This window comes from Cetorhinus maximus, chromosome 16, assembly GCF_964194155.1.
Source record: "Cetorhinus maximus chromosome 16, sCetMax3.hap1.1, whole genome shotgun sequence".
NCBI classification, from domain to species: domain Eukaryota; kingdom Metazoa; phylum Chordata; class Chondrichthyes; order Lamniformes; family Cetorhinidae; genus Cetorhinus; species Cetorhinus maximus.
Genome location: NC_135894.1, coordinates 78,590,138 through 78,612,095, shown reverse-complemented (window position 1 = coordinate 78,612,095; position 21,958 = coordinate 78,590,138). Strand labels below are relative to the sequence as shown.

Here is a 21,958-nt window from a genome sequence, read left to right as displayed (position 1 = left end):
TTATTCTGTGATGAATTTAGATACAAGTAACTACAACCTCCAACAAAATACAACACAAATAATTGTTTTTTTTAAATATACAAATGTAAATATGGTATAGCAATATTTACAATATGCTTCTTACAGTCTGAACTTGATTTGTAACGTTAATTTGTGTGGTGGCATTCAAGCTTTCCCACTAACAAGGGACTCTCATATTGACATAAGTTTGTTTCCCACGCTTGACTAGGACAGGAAAACTCCAAAGCACACAGGATTCTTCAGACTCTGTTTCAGAAATCCCTGGGAGGTCATTTCATAAGTTTTACAAAGTCAGAAATAATAAAGCAGTCTCCAAAATTCTCCAACAATCTTTAAAGGTAACCTTGACGGAAAAGAATTCTTAATGAGTGACTGGTGGTATTATATCGTTAAGGATATCTCCCAGACTGTCACCTAAATGCCAATAGATCAAGTTTCATTAGTTTTAGTTCCTCATGACAACATGGCACTGGGGAAATTTATTTTTACATTTCAATAAGTAAGATAACCGATTTTTTTCTACCTGATTTTGTAGCCGCTCTATATCACATTTTGTTTTTAATTCGTTCATGCAATATGACCGTTGCTGGTAAGGTCAACATTTATTGCCCATCTCTACTTGTCCTTCAGAAGGTGATGGTGAGCTGCCTTCTTAAACTGCTGCAGTCTGGGTCGTGAACGCTTGTAGTAATCAATAGAGGCTCCACTAAGCAGTGTGGCCCCAATATTCTTCCCTCCACCTTTCCACCTTTGCCCAGACACTTTACAAAGCATGCTTAAATTGCCCTGTATCTGCCTAGGCCTCAAAGTATGTGAATCTGGCTGGTGGGATGGAGATAATTGTATGATCCTGTTGCACCCCCCTGCACAAAAACAAGTCCGCTGGTGGGGCAGGAATACTGCACCTGTAGCTGTGGACCAGCAGCCAGACAGCTTCCAGGCTCAAATATCCATACAGAGGCTGCAAAAGAAGGTCAAGGTTCCCTTTTCTTTCTACACTGGGCTGTCAGAATCTCTACTCTGAAGGGATCACAGGACCAGCACCAGCTTCTTCCAGGATACCACAAAGAGGAATATAGGAACAGGAATAGGTCTTTTACCCCCTCAAACCCGTTCTGCCGCTTAATGAAATCTTGGCTGATCTGTATCGTAACCCCATCCACCTGCCTTGGCTCCATATCCTTATTACACCCTTGTCCAGCAAAAATCTATTGATCTCAGATTTACAGTTAAACTATCATTCATTACTTTTTGTGGGGGATTGTTCACTTCCACCACTCTTTATGTGAAAAAGTATTTTTTAACTTCTCTCCTGAATAGCCTGACTCAGTTTTTAAGGTTTCTCCAACTATTTGCAGAAAAAAATATTTCTCTATCTACCATATCAATTCCTTTCAAAATCCTAAAATTTCAATTAAATCACCCTTTAAGCTTCTATATTTAGGGGAGTATTATTTTCTTTTGTAATTTCTCCTTGTTATCTAGCCCCTGGAACCCTGGTAACATTGTCTGTTGGTTGAGCTTACAAGTGTCAGGGTACGTATCAAGGATAATGGGCAGGTATGCTAAATAACAGGATGCAACTTGTGGTGACCCACAAGGGTCTGTGTTGGGGCCTCACTGATACACTAAATTCAGTAACAATTTAGATGATGGGATAGAAAGCCATGGGCCCTACCCAAAGGGACATGAAATGGCGTGAAATGATGTCGGGCGAGTGCCCTGTCAACATCGTGCACTCGCGCGACAGTCGGAAGTGCGCCTGTCAACAATTAAGTGGGCAATTAAGCCCATTGATGATGCAATCAATAGCAATTTTACGTGGTCTGTCCACATTTACATTTGTTGGATAGGCCATTCTCCCAGGCGGCATTCGCATTTTGCTCAAACCTCGATCCAGGGCAGGGTGAAATCTTCGTGGGAAGAAATAAAATGAAAAGGGATATGTGGGTATTGTTTTTTTTAATGAGCTCTGCTTTCAGGTGCTTGATTGTGTTGCCTGGACTTATTTTGCAGCATTTTTGAGATGTCCTTTAACCTGTGGATGTCTGCAGCTCCCTGGGGTGGCTGTCTGCCTTCAGGGAGCTCTCTCGAAGTGCTCACCCGCATCCTTGGTTACGTCGGTACCTACCCTCTTCCCGCCCCCACCCCAGCAGCGCTGAGCTTTTCAGCACGTGTTTCACACTGGCTGGCCATCAATTGGCCAGCCAGTGTGAAATCGCAGTCAGGGGCTAATCATGGCCAGTGGCCCATTTCCCATCCCCTCCTGGGCCCGCCGATTGTGCATGCCCGACGACCGAAAAATTCAGGCCCATAGATCCAAATTTGCCAAAAATAGCTAGTATTTCAAGCAGTGCAAATGGAGGCATAGAAGTACAAGAGAGGTATTGATATGTTAAGTGCATGGGCAGAACTGTGGCAAATGGATTGCAATATAGTCAAATTTGAGGTATATGCTTGTCCATTTTGGACCTAAAAAGGATAGAACAGGGTGGTTTATAAATGGTGAAAATCTAGAAACAGTGGAGGTCCAAAGAGACACAGGGGTCCAGGTACATAGATCATTAAAATGTCCTGAACAGGTACAGAAAATAATAAAAACGGCTAAAGGGATGTGGGTCTTTAGATCTAGAGGACTAGAATGCAAAGACGGTAGAAGTTATGCTTCAGCTATAGCCCAGGTTAGGCAACAATTGGAATACTGTGAGCAGTTCTGGACACTGCACATTAGGAAGAATACATTAGCCTTGGAGAGAGTGCAGCATAGGTTTACTGGAATGAATCCTGGGTTCCAAAGGCTAAGCTATGAGGAAATTAAGGGGAACAGATGGGGTGGAGAGGTAGAAACTATTTCTGCTAGTTGGGGAGTCTAAGGCATAGTCAAAAGATTAGAACCAGGCCTTTAGGAGTGAAATTAGAAAACACTTACATATGTAAAAGGTGTGAGAAGTTTGGAACTCTCTTCCACAAACAATGATTGATGCAAGAACTCTATATTAAAGATTGATTTTGTTTTTGTTAGCTAAAGGGAAGGCGGCAAATGGGGCAAAGATGGGCAAATGGAGTAAGGCCACAGATAAGCAACGATCTCATTGAATACTAGAACAGGCTGGTGAGGTAAATTTTCCTATATATGTCCAAATTCAGTAGTGCATCCAGAAACACATCAGGGTAACTAAAATCTCAGTCAGGAAAGTAAGCCCACCTAGGAGAACTAAAATCTATCAAGATATTCACAATATGACACAATAACTGGGAATATATTGTCAAGATTAATAAAATCCAATCAAGTAAATCAAAAACTTCTCTTTGGTAGGTTTTATCTTAACTAGATTTCCCGAGGCAGTTCTTCCTTGGCATGCCTGCTGATATAAATGCTGATAGGTACTGCAAGCAAGCTGGAAATTAATAAGATCTGCCACCAATTGATCTCCCTGCTCATCTTCTAGCCTCTCATTTCCTTACTAATTGCTTTTCAAGTGTTTTCCATGAGGCCTATGTACTTTGGACTTAACTCTTTGCCCTGTGGATCTGAAAAATTAGTCAAGAAAGCAAGTAAAGAGGTTCCCTGTGCACACATGCAGTGTTGTCACGTGCAATTTTTATTCTTGATTTTAATTCATTGCTTGGCAAACTAGTGTCAGCTGTGTCTCCGTTGGTAGCAGTCGTACATCTGAAACAAGAGGTGGTGAGTTCAAGTCGCACTCCAATGAGTTGAGTACATAATCTAGGCTGGCACTTCAGTGCAGGACTGAGGCAGTACTGCACTGTTGGAGGTGTTGTCTTTCAGTTGAAATGTTAGACCAAGGCCTCCTCTGCCCTTTCAGATGGATGTAAAAATTGAATTTCAACATTGGTTCTAAAGTGGCTTGGGACTTTCTGAGGTCATGAAAGGTTTTTTTAAAATTTAATTCAAGGGATGTGGGCTTCGCTGGCTAGGCCAGCATTTATTGCCCATTCCTAATTGCCCTTGAGAAGGCAGTGGTGAGCTGCCTTCTTGAACCGCTGCAGTCCATGTAGTGTAGGTACACCCACAGTGCTGTTAGGGAGGGAGTTCCAGGATTTTGACCCAATGACAGTGAAGGAACGGCAATATATTTCCAAGTCAGAATGGTGAGCGGCTTGGAGATGAACTTCCAGATGGTGGTGTTCCCATCTATCTGCTGCCCTTGTCCTTCTAGGTCGTTGTGGTCATGGGTTTGGAAGGTGCTGTCTAAGGCGAAATGGTGAGAGAACTGTAGGAACAGTAGCTAGGTGCAATCAGGCCTGAGTTCTACAGATTATACAAACAAAGGAAGAGTAAGGGAGGTAAGGAGTTCTACAGTTTTGAGAACCTGGAAAAGATGGAGCTGGAATAGGAGGCATAGTAATGAGATTGCAAAAGGGTGTGTGTTGGCATATTTTGATACTGAATGTCTCACTAAACAGGCACCATGGGCAGAAAAGTGGAAACATTTGCTTTACCATTCTACAAAAATATAAGAAAGAAAAATAGCATTCTTTGAATAACTCCTAGTTCCGAACCCATTATTTTCCCAGCTGGTGCAAAGATGATGCTTCAGCAATAGCTAAAGCTTTTTTAAAAAAAAATGACCTCATTTTCGTGAGCTTGAAAAAAACAATTTTGATGCAGGTTACAGGAGAAAGGAAGCTTTTTGGAAATATCTAGTTGAATGTTTCACAGCAAACCTCCTGGAGAAGGAAACATAGACAGATCAGTACAAAAAAACAAAACTATATTCAAGTGTAAATTGATAGTCTGCACCTGAAGAAATGGTTTTTGAGAAAATGCCACTTAACAGTCAAAGAGAGGTTTCCAAATCTTCATGTGAAAATGCCAAAGTATTTTATGGGTAACTTAGAATTTCATGATCAAAATTTCATGGAAATGAGGGTGGAATTTATTGTCAGAGTCAACATTGTTTGAAACATTATGGCCCATGTCTTCCGGTCTCCGGGTCGTCAGAGACTGGATGTACCACCCAATATGCACGTCAGGACCCCACGGAGGTCCTGACACATTGGCCTCCATGGGAAATGCCTGTGAAGTTTGAACCTCTGATGGGCAATTGCCCTGCTCCCTGGGACCCTCTGCAAATGTCTCTGACTCCGAGTTAGAGTCGGAGACTTCAGATAGTATCAGTGTACTTAGTTAGATAGTTAACCAGGAAACGTTAGACAGATTAAAATCGAGGTAACTACAGAACTGGCTTCCCTTAATCACTCAGAGTGACCCCACTGACTCACCCCTAGAAACCCTGACTACCCTTGAACACCAAACACCCACTCTGACATCCCCGCTACCACCCCACCAAACACCCAACTATGCCCCTGACCCACCAACTACCCTGTCTACACCTGACATGACACGACTGCCCCCAACCACCTGACTACCCCAACCACGCCCCCCGACCACCCAGCTGCCCTCTCTGACTTTAAACTTACCATATGGCAGCTGGTGCCATAAAAAGGGGGGCGTGCCCTGTCTTCCCCTGACTCTACCGCGATCCGATGGATGCTACGCTCCGCTACGTTGGGAAAGCCGGGCTCGGAAGACCCAGCAGCGTCAAGGCGGGAGAAAAGTTCAAGCGGGAGCAACAACCCCGCCGACGATTGCCGCTCCAAGGAAGATCCGGGGACAAGTTTCCTGCCACTCCTAAACATTTGAATTGACTCTTTATTTATTTTTTTGGCTGCTTTGAGAATACAGGGATTACATTTGGAATATCCACCTGGTAGTGGCGGGAATGTTTTTTTTTGTGTGCAGTGGGAGCAGAAACAAGTGTCAATGCAAACATTGCCAACAAATTTGCAATGACTCCAATTGCTGACTGGTTTAGAAAATAAACCAAATTTGTAAATTGAAATATACTGGAATTAAACTGAAAGTGAGTGAACTGTCGCTGAAGCTCTTAAAGCGTTGAGGAGATTTACAAGCAGCGCAACACTGCGGGTTGGGAGGTCCAGAGTTGGGTGGGTGGGGGATAATTGGAGTATTTTCTCTAAACTCTTGGTCTCTGTCTACTCCCCAATTACAGAAACAGGGATTTCCCGCATTCCAGACACGGTTGCTATAGCAATGACGTTTCCGTAAAGGACCAGCAACAAACTGGACCACAAGTACTGAACCCACCCGGTATAGTTTACATCACCTTGTATAGTTTACATCAACCCTTCTGTCTCACTCCACAATTACTGGTAATCATAATCAAATGTTTCTTTGGAGAGGATTAACCTCGGAGGAAAAAGGGATGTAATTATCGTGATAAAACGGTTCCTTATTGTCCATTGAGATAATGAGTCTCAGCGCGCACATGTGCCCCTTTTGTTCGGCGGCTTTGACTGAGTGGCAACGAGCAGCCGAGCAAAGGGCTGAACTGCGCACACATCTCAAACCAGTTGGCCACCACCTGCCCACGTTTCCTGGCCCACTCTCCTGACCCAAATGTGACAAGCTGTTACTAAACATCATGGTCTTGAACACAACAACCTCTTATTATGTGCAGAGCTACTGGCATGCAAGTGAGAGGCAATGATATAAAAAAAAATGAGAAGTCAGAGACTCCCATCATCTGTGCACAAGTCATGCAGAATGCAAGAACAGTAGGGCTCTGGATCTGAGCAGACAGAGCTTCATTTTGTGCTCACTGCTAGCTAAGCATTTTCTGGAGTCCTGTCCCAAATAAATGGGGAGGGCGACATGATTGACAATCGGCAACCCAGTAATAATATTTTGAACAAGAAAGCCCTGGGTTCAAGTCCCATGGTGTTGCAATATACCAACTTCACTTGTGCTAAGTTTATCTTTCTTTGTGGGGAGGCAGTTTCATGCAGCAACAGAGAGGACAATGGTCGCAGTGTAGACCGATAGTAAACAGGCCTCCTGTACGAGGACTGCATAAATGCACTGGCAGCCTGTGAACTGGAACAGCCTAATCTCCTGACTGAAGCAGACTACACAGAGGCATAAGAGAGAAATGAAAGTGGCGGTGGAGTTTACAATGAAGAATTTTATAACTTTCTCCTCCCCCTACAAGTTCTCCTCTCCCCACTTTTCCCAGTGGTACTACAGGGATACTGATAACAACTGGCTCTGCAAATGAAGAGGACAATAAAGTTAGAGATTTGAAAGATCATTGCCATCTCTGAAAACCACCAAATAACAGTTTCAAAGTTGCAAGTCCTTCAATTTATTCACTGTCAGAATTTAGGAGGCTCTTCAACAAATCATTAGAATTCCCATCATTTCAATACAATAAAATGAGTAAACATAACCCAGTTTGAAAATGTTTACCCAGCACTTTACCCCTTTAAGACAGCAGCAAAGCCTAATGAAGCCAATGCAACTTTGAACTTGACTATCTCAATTGTTACACTAATAATTTAAAAACATCCATAAATTTCGCTAAGCTTTTGTTAGTGCATCACGGAGACATATGGTGATAAATGAATGCATTTTGAGTGAGCTTTTGAGTGTTCGCCTTCTACTTCAGTCACCTCAAGCTGTTTTCACATTGGTGCTGTTTTAATTTAGATTCCGTGAGACCAGGGTCTGGGAGCCAGCTCCATACATTTACACTGCAAAATCTGGTTTATTTGCCCTGATCCAGATCAGTGAACTTAGTTATAATTAACACATGAGTACAGGGACACAATTCATGGAAGGTGGCACCCTGGAATCCAAGATAAATCCACTATAAAAGCGGTGTCACTCTGATGCATAGGGTTGGATGTCCTTGAGAAATTTCAAGGAAGTGTCCTGTTCACTTAAGAATCCCAGAGTTCTTGCAAAATGCTTTTTCCTGAAGGCAGGATCATCGAACATTGACCGCTGGTTTAACTGTGAACTGAACTGCAGTGAAACCTGCAGCTTTCCCTCCAGGTAAAGTCAGCAGAGGATCAGATACCGAAAGGGCCATTCAGGAGCCCAGAAAATCAGGAATGCTCATTGGGCCCCTATAAGGAAAGTTGGGTCTCACTTACCCAGACTTTCCTTCCCCTTCTGTACCATAGGACCTGGATTTCATGCTGAAGTCCTGCAAGGGAAGAAACCGCGACCTACTAACTAACAGGGAAGAGTGACATTCCTGAACCAAACTGTCACTTTCATCTACCTCAGTTGTTATTCGCATTGTTATTCATAGATCCTATATGTATTTACTTTCCCTTTGAGACATGTGCAGCCTTGATTATTTTTAAAATGCCAGTTATCATAGAAGGGGCACAAACAATCATAATCCCACTAAAGGTACTATGTGTAACCCAGCATTCCATTTTGAGTTGAAAATGAGCACTTTCCATGAGTCAACAAGATGATTTGTTGAGAAAGATCACCCATTTTATTGAAGAGAACTTGCAATTACTCTGACTGTCACAATTCCAACATTTTTGAAGGGAACGTTTAATGACTGCTCCGTGCTCTGAACTATCTGTAAGTCAGTGCTCTGTAACCTCAATGGAACCCATCTCTGTGCCATACTGAATCATCGCTCAGTGTCTGATTTAGCCTAATGTACTTGCTTATAATAGATCTGTTTTTTTAATTGGTAACTCTCTAGGTGCTGAAGTATCCTAAAGCTTCAACAGTGCAGTAAAAGTCTGATGCTTGGGAACTTTCCTTGTATTCATCTACTCCTATTAGTTATGTGTGTAAAATATATTGGAAATGAATCAGTTCATGATCTATTCTGTTGTCACAACTGTGATGTGTACTGCTTGTACACCAGGTCTTGTTGAAGTTACAAAAAAGTCTTTATTGACATTACTGAACTATGTAAATATCTACAGTAGAGGGTAAAGATATGGAGACGCCCGCATACTAGGTCCTTACATGTTGCCACCTATCTCTGGACTGCCCTTAGCTCTGTTATGTGCTTTCTTACAGCACCATGTGGGTGGTACTGTATTCAGTCCCATGTTAACCCTTTAGATACTTCTACTACATTCATGACTCAACAATTCCTTATAATGAGCACAGAATACTGATAGCTCAGTGTGCACTGGTTATATATTATTCATGTCATAGAGACACGCAGTAAATCTTGACTGGGAGCATGAAGAGCTAGATAAAAATAAAAACATTTTTTTTTTTGCCTCCTTTCTTTAGATTGCCCAGACATTCTAAGTCAAAGATGGCAGGTAGATGACTTGTTCTCAAATTTCTGTCAACAATGATTTATAATACTAGCCCCTAGGAGTTTGTCCACAGTCTGGAGTGGCTATCCCACTTCACGGGCAGAATTTTACAGTCCTGTCGTGCTGTTCAAAAGTCCAGTGACTGCGGCGGGACCGTAAAATGCTGCTGGTGTAAAATTCCACCCCATGTTTTACCTTCTGGTGAAGTAGCCAGCATGAATTCAGCATTTCCCTGACCTTGACCAAGCTTGCAATACAGAGAACTGTAGGACCTAAGATCTACTTAGATCTTTTTAATTAATTTCAGTTTGATATTGCTGAAAAACAAACACTTTTCTCCTTGTTGCATCCACCGTCTCCGTAAAGCATTCCTAAACAGGAATAGCAGGCATTTGATACAATTTGAAAATCCCCCTAGAGTTCTCCAACAGCATTCTTTAGTTCTTAGCTCAGCAGAACATTCCTTATTACAACAGTGTATCAGTTCCAATTCCCAGATCAGCAATTCTAAAGACTTTGAGTATGATTGTCCAATTATTTCCAAATTAAGGTCAGTTTTTGTGCTGTGCGACTAAGACTTTAATTTCACTGAGGACTTGTAGCCTTTATTAGTGAGAAGAATTTCATCCCATCTATCTATCTATCTATCTATCTATCTATCTATCTGTCTGTCTGTCTGTCTGTCTGTCTGTCTGTCTGTCTGTCTGTCTGTCTGTCTGTCTGTCTGTCTGTCTATCTATCTATCTATCTATCTATCTATCTATCTATCTTTCTATCTATCTGTCTATCTGTCTGTCTGTCTGTCTATCTATCTATCTATCTAACTATCTATCTATCTACTGATTGATTTGAACTCAGGGCCCCAGAGGTGGAAGGAATAATTTATTGCAGCCACTGTTACAGGAAACGGTCAATTCGATCGACGAGGATTCTGGTTTCAAGGCTATCAGGCATAGATAGAACAAGTTTTGTTGTCGGCAGGATATGCAGCAAAGTACAGTAGATTCTACAAAGAGAAAAAGAACCGGTCATCCATCTTATGCCCTTGACAGTTATAGAGAAACCACCTTCTGCAATAGGTAACAACAGACCCTAAGGGCAGAAACATTTGCTGGTGCTTTTCTTTCAGATGCAAGAATAACCGACAAGACTATTAACAAATTGTCCAAGAGTTTGCAGCAATCAGACCTCCCCACGCCTCATTTTGACAGGACCATTAGGTCTTCCCCTATATTATTTTACTCAAACCGTTATCAGAACATGATTACATTGTGAGGGACCCCTTTGTAGAGCCCTGGAAGTTCATTCTTTAGCATCCAGCCTGAAACCTTATGATGACGATATGCCCACTGCAGGTTTATGGAAAAATAAGCTGCAATATAAAATTGTCAGCCGTGTATTGTTTCCATTTACACTTGTGTGAGATATCACTTTAGTCCCCATAGTATCGTATTGACTGCTGTTCACTATTTCCCTACTCTGGGCTGACACTCCAATGCAGCATTGTGGGAGTGCTTCACTTATAGAAATGCCACTTTTGGGTGAGGCCCTCTCAAACTGGATGTGAAAGATCCCTTGACATTATTCAAAGAGGAGCGGGTAAGTTCTCACTAGTACTTACCCCCTCAACCAACATTGCTAAAATCAGATTATCTGGTCATTATCTCATTTCTGTTTATGGAACCTTGTGCATAAATTAACTGCTGACTTTCCTACATTACAGCAGCAACTACACTTCAAAAGCATGTCATTGGCTGTAAAATGTTTTGGGCTGTCCTGAGTTTATGAAAGGTATTATAAAAATGCAATTCTTCTTGACTGTTAAACCACATTCATCATTAAACTAACTCTTTAATTTCAATAAGAAGTATCATTCTATTTCTGGATAATTGCCTTTATATTTAGTATTATAAATAATTACAGTAATCACCATCCGCAATTGAAAAACTCTAATATAGGGAGTGCCCGCTGGCATGTCACTTCCAATAATTTCGCCCAGCAATTACAGTCTAGACCTACAGTCATAAAAGATTAAGGTCATATCAACAGCTAATTTTAAATCGTTCTTCAAAGCACACATGAAAGGTCAGTACCTGAAAGTGAAAACAATGGATTTACAAATAATCCCAGAAACCTACCCTACAGCCCTCAGAAGTCTATTATTGAAGTCTCAACTCAAATAGCTATACACACTACATTGTAAAGGCTCCACACTGCATGTACTTACTCGAGGATACATTTTTAGCACCGAGCTAGAGCCCTTGTGGCAAAGGCCTCTCCACTGCAGGTTTATGGAGAAGTAAGCACTGTGGTATAAAATTTCATCAGACGTATTATTATTATTATTTCTATTTACACTAGTGTAAGCTATCACTTCACCCCACGCAGCGCTGACTAAGCTTGCAAGTAAAATGAGTTTTCGGAGGTACTGTTAACACTCATCTGCTTCTTAGATGACTCATTTTCAAGTGCCAAGAGAGGCTTCCTTTGGCAGAAGAAAGCTAGACTTCAAATCAATCAGTTGCTAAGTCCAAAGCATTTAGTAAACGGAGGCATTTTTCACATTGGTAGAAAACTGTTTATTTTAAGTGAAGCTTGAAAGGGCTCTGCTAAAATGAATCCGTCTGTCTCTGCATTGTGTGGTAACCGAGACTGACAACTGACACAATTCCTTGCTAAAGCAAGATGGTAACTTACTCAAGTGACTGCTGAATGAAATAAAAGTGTGCGATTGATTTGAAAGATAGGAGGATATTGGAAAGATGTGCAAAATATCTCTGAAAAGAACCAGTGTAAGTGAAATGATAATAGTAAAGGTTATAGCTCATTGGATATCCTCTTGACATTGTGAGCATGCCTGCAATTGTGCCTGAGGAGGGTAATGTTAGGGATGGGAGAAGGAGAAAGGGTTAAAAAGTGAAAAAGAGAAGACAGTAGTAACTGAGATTACAGCAGAGATGTATTTGGGGCAAAATTTGTCAAAGCCCTAAAATGGGTGCGGCGATCACGATGAATGATCAACCCATGCTTGTTGCTTCTGATGAAGGCAGCACAAAAGCTTTGTGCACTACTCATTTAAATGATTGCAGTGTGCAGCCAATGCTAATTGTCCTGCTGAGTGGCTGTACACCTGAGCAGGAGGAGCAAAATTGAGAGACCAGCATGAGCTCAAGCTATAGCCAGCCCTAACAAGCTAGTTCAAAGGCAATCTGCACCTCCTAAAGGGAAAGCATGCATTTTGGGTTGCAGCAGGTGCTGGAAGCTATTCCAGATGTCATTTTGACAAAGGAATGTCAGCGAGCAGGCTCCAAGGTTCTCGAATGCAACATTGAAATCCTTGGTACAGAAAGTGGACAGGGCAGGGGAGCCCCTCAATCCACAGGAGGGCATGAGGTCCTCCAAACAAATTCTGAGATTGCAATGGGAGCAGATAGCCATGCATGTCAATGCCAGCAGTTTAGACCCAAGGACCTCGATACAAATGACCTCACATGAGTGGTCAAGGTCAGTGAATGCATCTTCAAATGCTATATCTCATTAACTGCACCACTAGCCTCATGCTATGCACAATGGTCCACACTCTTATCACTCATCTAGCAACAATTTCTATCAATCCCGATTCATATTCATAGCTCCACCTCACCCTCACACACTTAGCACTGCTGCAAGCTACACACCCACATCTCACACCATGCACACACTGCTAGCTATTCAACCATGGCAGGCACATCACCCAAACACATAGCACCATTTGTCACTTACACACTTCCCTCTCTCTTGCAGGTCAAGGTGGCACATAACTGTGGGCACCAGCAGTAACTGGCAGGGGATAGACACGACTGCATGTCCTCACCCTCATGATGGAAACCATGCTTGCCGTCATTTGAGTAGCCATGGCTGAGACTGTGGCCAGTGCAGGGTTGAAAGGATCAAAGGCAACAGTATCTTCATACCTAATCCTCTTTCTCACATCCCACCTCTTGCTTTCATGCACACAGCGCCCCTCTCCCCTCACTGCAACCCTAACTTTGTGCCTTTCCTCCTTTCACATGCCCAGGAACTGAAACCTGGCCATGCAGTGGTGCAGAAGTGTGAAGTGTAAGAGGAAGAAGTGATTGATAGTAATGAAATGCCTAACACCTGATCTCACAACTGCAGCCAGCAGCTCAGATACTGGCACTTGTACATACTTCAGGGAGGATTTCGGAGGCAAGGCCTATATGTAGTGAATCACCAGGCATGATGGGGCTGCAGCTAGGGCAGGGACAAAAGGAAGTGCAGCTTATGGAGGATGAGTTCTGCTGCAGAGGACTTCAGATGAGACATATATGAAAAAAAGCTAATGGATTTGTACACAGAAATGCTTGGGGCATTGGCAGGCCTGCCAGAAAACCTGCAGTCACTACCAAGCCACATGAAGAAGACCAGCACAAACCTTGCGCATGGCTTTCTGCAGAGTCTGGAGTCCATCCTTTCCATCATGGGGATGGTGGCCAACTCTACTTTCATGCACACGTTTGGACCCAATCATGATGCAGCATCTGATGCCTGATATCTCAGCTTCCACTGCAGAAGCCACCAGAATCTGAGTGCTGCAGTAATGGTTAAGCCTGAAGTCATGGAAGCCCAGTTTGCAGCCACATAATTTCAGGCTGCTGATGTTTTGGCTGCAGATACCGGTGTTCAGAGGGGTTTGCAGGATCTCACATCAGGACAACAAGCTGTCTCCAACTCATTACTAGGATAGTTGAGGCGTCACTCCAGGGAAATGACAGTGGTCCCATGGAAAACAAACCTGCTGTCATAAAAATCAAAAAATGGCTCCAGCACAGAGGAAGGCCATTCAGCTCACTGTACCCTCTCTGCAAGATCAACTCTGCTAGTCCCACTTCCCCGAAAGCTACAATTGAACCTGCCTCCACCATATTTTCAGGCTGTGCATTCCAGATCCTGAGTAAAAACTTTTTTCCTCATGTCGCCACTGGTTCTTTTGTCAATCACCTTTAAACTGGTGTCTTCTATAGTTCTTGACCAACAGGAACAGTTTCTGCCTATCCACACTGTCTAGTGCCCTCATGATTTTGAACACTTCTATCTAATCTCCTATCAATCTTCACTACGCTAAGGAAAACAGATCCAGCTTCCCCAATCTATTCTTCTAATCGAAGTCTCTTACCTCTGGACGATTTCTACACGTATACATCAAGTTCTCTCTGCTCCTGCACCCCCTTTAGAATTGTATCCTTTAGATTATATTTCCTCTCCTTGTTCTTTCTACCAAAATGTATCACTTCACACGTCTCTGCAATAAATTTCATCTGTCACGGGTCCACCCAATCCACCAGCCTGGCCATGTCATTATAGCTGACCACATCCTTCCTGTAATGTGGTGCCCAGCACTGTCACATTACTCTAGCTGTGGCTTCGCTACTGTTTTATATACTTCTACCATAACCTCCCAGGTCTTATGTTCTGTGTCCCAACTAAAAGGAAATTATCCCATGTAACTTTGTAACCATCTTATCTATCTGTCCTGCTACCATCAGGGATCTGTGGACTCCGATATCCCTCTGTTCCTCTACACTTCTAAGTAACCTACCATTTATTTGGTATTCCCTTTCATGTTTTTCCTCTCCAAATGCATTACCTTATACTTCTGCAGGTTAAATTCTACTCGCCGCTTTTCTGCCTACCTGACCAGTCCATCAATATCTTCTTGAAGTCTACAGCTTTCTTTCTCGCTATCAACCACACGGTCAATTTTTATATCATCAGGACACTTCTTAACCATGCTCCATATATTTAAGTTTAAATCATTGCTATATACCATGAACAGCAAGGGACCTTCAAACCCCCATCTCCAGATGTTCACTCAAACTGAACCATTTCGTTCAAATCATCAATGTACTATTTTGCCCTGAGTTGGATCTTTAAATCCCACATCCTATCCATCACTTTAATGTATTATTTCCACCTTAACAATATCCAAATCTACTCTTACCTCACTTTAGCTTCCACTGAATCTGTTACCCATCTTAGGTCTTTTTTTCAACCTCCAGCTTTTATTTCTCTGAGGCCCTCCTCATTGGCCTTTGAACCTTTATTCTTGCACACTATACTGTCTTTGCCAACCTCTATGTATCCAATACAAGACCTTATAAATTCACCGAGGCCTTGTACCTGCTTAATACCTTATCCAGCCTGTGCCTCAGACTTATATACATCTGACTTTCTTTTCAGCACATCCCAATTTCTTGACTCCACCACCGTGGAACAGCTTTCAATCACCTCAACTGCTCTCTTTCAAACTCCTTCCCCCAAAGTCTTCCACCTCCCTCCCTCCCTCCCTCTGCTTTCCAGATCCTCCTTAAAATCTAGCTTTTCAACTAATCTTTTGGTTACCTCCTTAACACTTCTTCCACTGTGTGACACCTGTTCTTCATGGAACATCTGAATATTATAAACTATATTCAATTCATTCCTACTGTATTAGAATTACTGATTTAGATTGTTAACAGATAAGGAAAGACCAATCAGTGTTCATGTCAAACTCCACAGTGTGCAGGGAAACATAGACTTTTGGTTTTCCAGTCAAAAATGCACCCCCTCCCAACACCACTCCACCCTGGCCTATGTGACCCTGTCACGACTGGAGCCAATTGTTCCTGACAACAATGCATTAGCTCAGCTCAGTCTGTGCCTACTACATAATCCTTAACTCAGTTCCCAGTCAGATTTCTCCAGACCCTGTCAGAAGGAGTTATTGATGCAATATAAACTGCTTTTTGGTGGAAGCCTAGAGAGAGAATGGAAAGATTTCTTCTGTTCTTCTGCTTTACCTGAAACTTGTACATTTCAAATCTGTATTATCTCAGACAGTCCAAGTTAAATAATTCAATTTGCATCTAAATATATGACTGAGTAATTTAGAGACCTGGATCACCTCCCCAGACATCATCTTTACTCCAATGAACATATGTATGAAAGTCTCGCCTAATATTTTAGTTCCTTAAGTCCTAGGAACTTCTTGTCACTCTTCTACAAACCCACTTTAAAGCATCAATGAACTGTTGAAGATAGCAAATTGAAAATTGAAAACAATATTCCAGATGTATCCTCACTAGTGATCAATACAAGGTTAGAGTAACCTTGATGGATTCTAGTATTTGATTAACTTTATTGATTGTAGCTTAGCACTGCCTGGAATCTTTCAGTAAATGATCAATAATTATACCTAAATATTTTTTTCTTTATCCTTACTGAATGACACCTCTTCACTTTATGTTATTTGGTATTTCCTATTCCTATGGAGTTTTGACTCCATAACGTACTTGGTTATATTGTCAGGATCCTTGCCTGTAAGTCAGCTAGATTGACAGGCTTGGGTCCCATTCAGGGTGGGGAGGACTGCAAAGCAGACCACATTCTGTAGCTGCTATGGCGAGCACATGGAGGGCTGGGTGCTCTGGTCCCTCACCACAGGCTGATCCCAGGCCTTGAAAGGATAAGGGTGATGGTTCAATCCCCCGACCTGTGGTTAGGGTGGGGTAGGGTCATACTCTAGGGAGCAGGGAACCTGTTTGGAAGGCCCAATTCAAGGCAAGAGGGTTGACTTTGGGGGCCGAAGTGGGTGCACTCCTGCTCCTCCTGGGTCACAAGCAGCACAATAAAAAAAATGCTTGCCTTCTCCTTGAAGCTGTCCTTGCCTCCTTTCAGCTGTTGCATTTCCCTCAGCCTTGGAAACCCAGCTGGTCAGGGTTAAACCTGCAGGCTAAATCCTAGGCTGCTAGCCTCATCATAATATTGAAATAGCCAACCTTCCCCCTAGTAGTGGGGCCCACCCCTTGTTCCACCTCTGTTAGATCTGAAACAGGGCTGTTGAGGTCCTTTTTCAGATTTTTAAAGCTTCAACATATCACTTGATCCTAACACACCCATTTCTTTTTTTTTGTTGGGGGGAGGGGTTAAAATTCACCCCAACCAATTCCTGCTTACTTCAATGGAAATAAAAAATGAGAGAGATGTTATAGGGGCACTCCATTCGCTATCACCAATTTTGCAGTATTGTACTAAGACAAGACCTGCCCCATAACAAGAGGTGCTTTTTGTGTGAGTTAGTTTTCATCTTCTATCTTTTGTGATGCTTTTGAACAAAACTTGGCAGCCACGACCATATCAGTATTGGTAAGAATTCAGAGATTAAAGAAATCAGGTGTGAGAAATAGTGAGTAATTGCACAGTAGTTTCAGAAATTATCAATACTGTGATTTGTTGAACTGTTTACAATCCCATTACTGCTAATTTAAAATGGTCTGTGTATGTGTGTGTTACATTTTGGTTTGAGGTGTTAGAAGCCAAATTCAGCAGAGATGAAACAGAATGTGGTTGGACAAGGGCTGGGATCTGTTGTCTGGGTGTGATGTTTCTGGAAGTAGTTATGTTGCCTTTCACCATTATTATCACTCTTAATGACCAAACTATGTTGATATTACAGCTACAAATCTTCATATGTACAATAGAATAACACAACTAGCATTATGTTATTTGATGCAAACCATATTGCAAAGAACCTACTCTTCTTGGCATGTGAAATAGAGAGATCAGCAACAGGCTGTTACAGATGATGCACATGTCATGCCAGTTATCTGTATGTGAAATACGTGCATGTGGGAGACAAATGGTACCATATGAACTAAATCAAGGCTAAACTCAAAGAACAGATGGTGGATATATCCAAATCCACAAAGCGTAGCCTCTAAATGAGTAGAAATATAAATAGGTTCATTTGAAACACTTTGTAAAAGATTTAATCAGCTCCAGGCCGAAGCATAGCCTGTTTCTGCTTAACTATGGTAGACCTTGTCCTTCTATTCACCCAACACATCTATGTCTATATAGCAGTTTCTAACTTTGCTACATGAAGGCCAGGTTTGTGCTATTTTTCAGCCCTCCATTTCTAAAAATGCTGACTCATTCTGAATACAAAGCTACCTGATAACACTGCTTGTCCATTTTAGCAATTCTTTACCCACAATCAGAAACTGTGCACATGTGGGATATCTGATCATGACAAGCAATGTCACCAGTTCTGCCTTTGTCATCAACCTACACAAGAACACTTTCCAAAGGGGTGATTGGGTAATGATCAACAGCAGGGTTCACTGATGATTTGTCCCTTCTTCAATCTTATTCTGAGGCCCATTGCAGCACCCATTGGCATGACTAAGATCAGCTAATTGTGTATAGACAAGATTGAAGCTTCTTGGCCTGATAAGGCTCAGTAGTGATCCACACATTGCAGGGGTAATTTTATGACTTTGCATTGCCAGTGGTAAGCAGCAGCCGCCCTAGTTTACAGCATGTCCTTTCAGTAGGCAGGACCCCCTGCCAGAGATGTAAGTTCAGAAGATCGGCCATTATATTTATTTGACATTATGAAAGTCCAAGGGATGGGGTGGCGGGGTAATATTACCCATGGGCAATGGTGTAAAACGGGCAATCAGATTGGTTGTTTATTATACACTCCACTCAATTATCCCCTCCAGTGGCGTGATGTGTACCAGGTGACTAGTTCAATGTCACCCATGGTTAAAATGATTCCCCTGAACTTCACCTTTATTATCCAGCAGGATTGTTCACTTGCGATCAAACAAAACCTTTGCAGTTTAACGCAGGTTGATGACAGCACTGATGGTTCCAGTGGCCTGCCTGTAATCTCACATTGGGATTGAGTCAAATGAATCATTATAGCATGTATTTACAAAGAAAAAAGTAACTAATCTGAAGTTAGAGTGAGAGGGTGGAAACAGGGCATTATATAGTGCCATGCTGCTCATATTTTGAACATAGAAGTTTTTCAAGGAGAAACATTTAATATTATTAAACCTTGATTTAAGCAACCGATTTTAAACAGCATCTTTCTGCTTCCCTTTTTCTGCCTTAGCCTTGAACCCATACTTCAGTGAAGTCAAGCACAAGGGTTATTTCTATGGAATCTAAGCATTTTGCAGGTTGTAGTTCTGCACTTACCCCATGTATCGGGTAGGATATCCATCCCAGCTCCCCTTGAACTGCTTTAGAATCCAGGAGGTTAACTGTGGAAGCAAACAACAACAAATAAACAACATTTCTTCACCAAACCTTCCTGAGAATTATAGTCACCCATGCGAGTTATTCAGGACATTCAATTTCAAATAAATGCATATCTGTTCAGAGTACGGATATCTCAAGTTATTTCCAATTTGTTTCCATACAAAAGTACTGATCAAATGTCTAATACAAATCACAAATGCAGTGTAAGCCACTTCTAAAAAAAAAACCACATTTTGTAACAATTTGTGTATGAATACCATCAAAGGACGCATAAATAAACACTAGTGCTTGCCTTTTGTATTAGATTTTACATTAACGGCTAGGGAATTAAAATATTCAAATTGAACCGGCAAGCGCATGATAACTGAGTACCACTGACGGCATTGCCGACAACTGCTGAGGGACTGAGGGCTAAACCTCTCCACCTCTCGACCCTGCACTCCTCCTTTAAGATGCTCTTTGAAACTTATCTCTTTGACCAAGCTTTTGGCCATCTGCCTCCTTATGTAGCTTGGTGCCAAAATTTTCTTTGCTAACACTCCTGTGAGACACCTTGGGATGAGTTATTGCATTAAAGGCACTATATAAATGCAAAGTATTGTTGTGGTGATATACTCCAAGATTTTCCATGGACCTCAACTATGAAACTCCTTGCTTGCCTCAATCTTAAGATTGGCTATTGTACATAGTTATCGCATTTAATTTGTTTTTTCTGTCTGAGATTCTGTGTTACAGTTGAGTCCTGATAAATACACAATTAATTTGTTATGAATGTGATGATTAGCTCAGACTGAGAAATATATTGTCACAATTGAACAAAAATAGTTATCTAGTCTGCTTAGTCCAACAGTTTTAAAGCAGATACATATACCTCTATAATGTTTGCGATTTGTTACAATTCAGTAGAATGCACATCCCCTGTGAGTAGAGGTAGTATTGTCAGTCTGCCTAAGAAAGAATTGCCTTTATATATTCATCTTATCCTCAGAAAGCCCCACAGTGTTTTGCCATTAAGGGATTACTTTGGAAGTTCTGTTCTTATGGGGCAGAATTTTGCCGTCGGCGCGCAGGGGGCAGGGCCCGCTCGCCGATGCATAAAATGACGCAGGATGACTTTGGGCGGAACCCCCGACGTCACCCCGCCCCATTTAAATTTTCAGGAAGGTGGGGGCGCAGCAAAATCAGCTGCGGGTCCTCCGACCTGTCAATGGCCACTTGAGGCCATTGACAGGATCATTTAACCAATTAAAGGACCTGCCCGTCCAACCTTAAGGCTGGCCGGTCGGCCAGGAGCCCCGGCGGGGAATAGATAAAACATGAAACCTCATCCAGCGGCGGGATGAGGTTTCATGTAGAGTTTTAAAAATTGTAATAAAGTTGTTCTGTAAATTATGAACATGTCCCAACTCATGTGACATTGTTACATGAGGGGACATGTAAGGGATTTTTCTTTTCCCTATTTTTAATAGTTTTAGCAACCTCCCTGAGGCAGCACTTAGCCTCAGGGAGATGTGCGCTCTTTCGTGCACTCTTGATTTTAGGGAAACCCCCCCCCGGCCCGCACAGGGAGTGCATAGTGCTTCCCGGCACACATCATGCTGGGTGGGCCTTAATTAGCCCGCCCATGTAAAATGGCGGTGCGGCCCGCTTCACTGGCGGCGATCGGCTCCACGCCCACCAGAGATTGGGTCGGGCCCGCCCACCCGCCCGACGGGCAGAAAATTCTGCCCATGTAGTCAAAGACAGCAAGATCCCAAAACAGCAAATGAATGAATGATCAGTTATTCTATTTTCACCAATCTTAGATGTGCATACAGTGGTGGGTAGGACACCAGGAAAGCTCATTCTTTGAATAGTGCCATTAAATCTTGGCCACCCATTTGAGCTGGCAGACAAGGCCTTGATTTAACATCTGAAAGATCATCCCTGACAATGCAGCACTCCCTCAGTTCTGCACTGAAGATAAGGTTATGTGCTCAAATCCATTCTGGGCCTTGAATCAGTGGAGTGGGGACATAGCATTTGTCTTAGTGGGACAACAAAATGGGCAATAGTGAATCCATTGGAAAAGAATATTGGACAGAACACAAAATGGCCTGCTGATTCACTATCATCCATTTGGCACAACTGCTCAAGACTAAGTTCACTCTCCCTTCTGAACTTTCTTACCTATCAGGGCAAGTACAACAAACTGAGCAACTTTAGGCTGTGCCCGTGATTGGAATAAGCATGTCACTGGAGTACGTACTGTGAATGCCATTCAGAGACTGGGATAAGTGCTGTGAATATCAAATACTGATCATCAATATGTACCAAGGTACTTCCACCCCTTAAATAAGCTTAAATTAAAACAACCCACATTGAAGCCTCCTGAGTTTTGCCCCATTAAGATGCAATTTTCTCATTAAATTCTGACACCTTGTCACTCCCTCATTCAAAATGGACTTTTCACAGGTTTTACTGAATCAAGCGAAGGCACATGTTAATCATCACCGTTATCACAGGTTGGAACATCTGTTCAAAGGGCTTTGCATCTCTCTAGCTTATCAGACAGAGATATGAAGATGTCTGAAATTGGAAGATATTTATTTGTTTGCATTGTTGTTTAACAGAACTAAAATGTTCAAGTACAATTCTATATATGTATATAAAGTGTGTTGGTTACTCGGGGTAATGTTTCCTGCCTGTAATTCAACAGAGATGCTGATGG

At 42.2% G+C, this 21,958-nt stretch overlaps 1 protein-coding gene across 3 annotated transcripts in view; it reads right to left on the bottom strand.

The window, feature by feature from the left end:
* The window catches only part of epha3 (eph receptor A3), a 267,227-nt gene that overhangs the window by 223,176 nt on the left and 22,093 nt on the right, over positions 1-21,958 (bottom strand). For all 3 annotated transcript variants that reach the window (XM_078560154.1, XM_078560155.1, XM_078560156.1), the window contains exon 2: positions 19,186-19,250. In XM_078560154.1, coding sequence (XP_078416280.1) covers positions 19,186-19,250 — 65 coding nt within the window. The remainder of the gene's footprint in view (positions 1-19,185; positions 19,251-21,958) is intronic.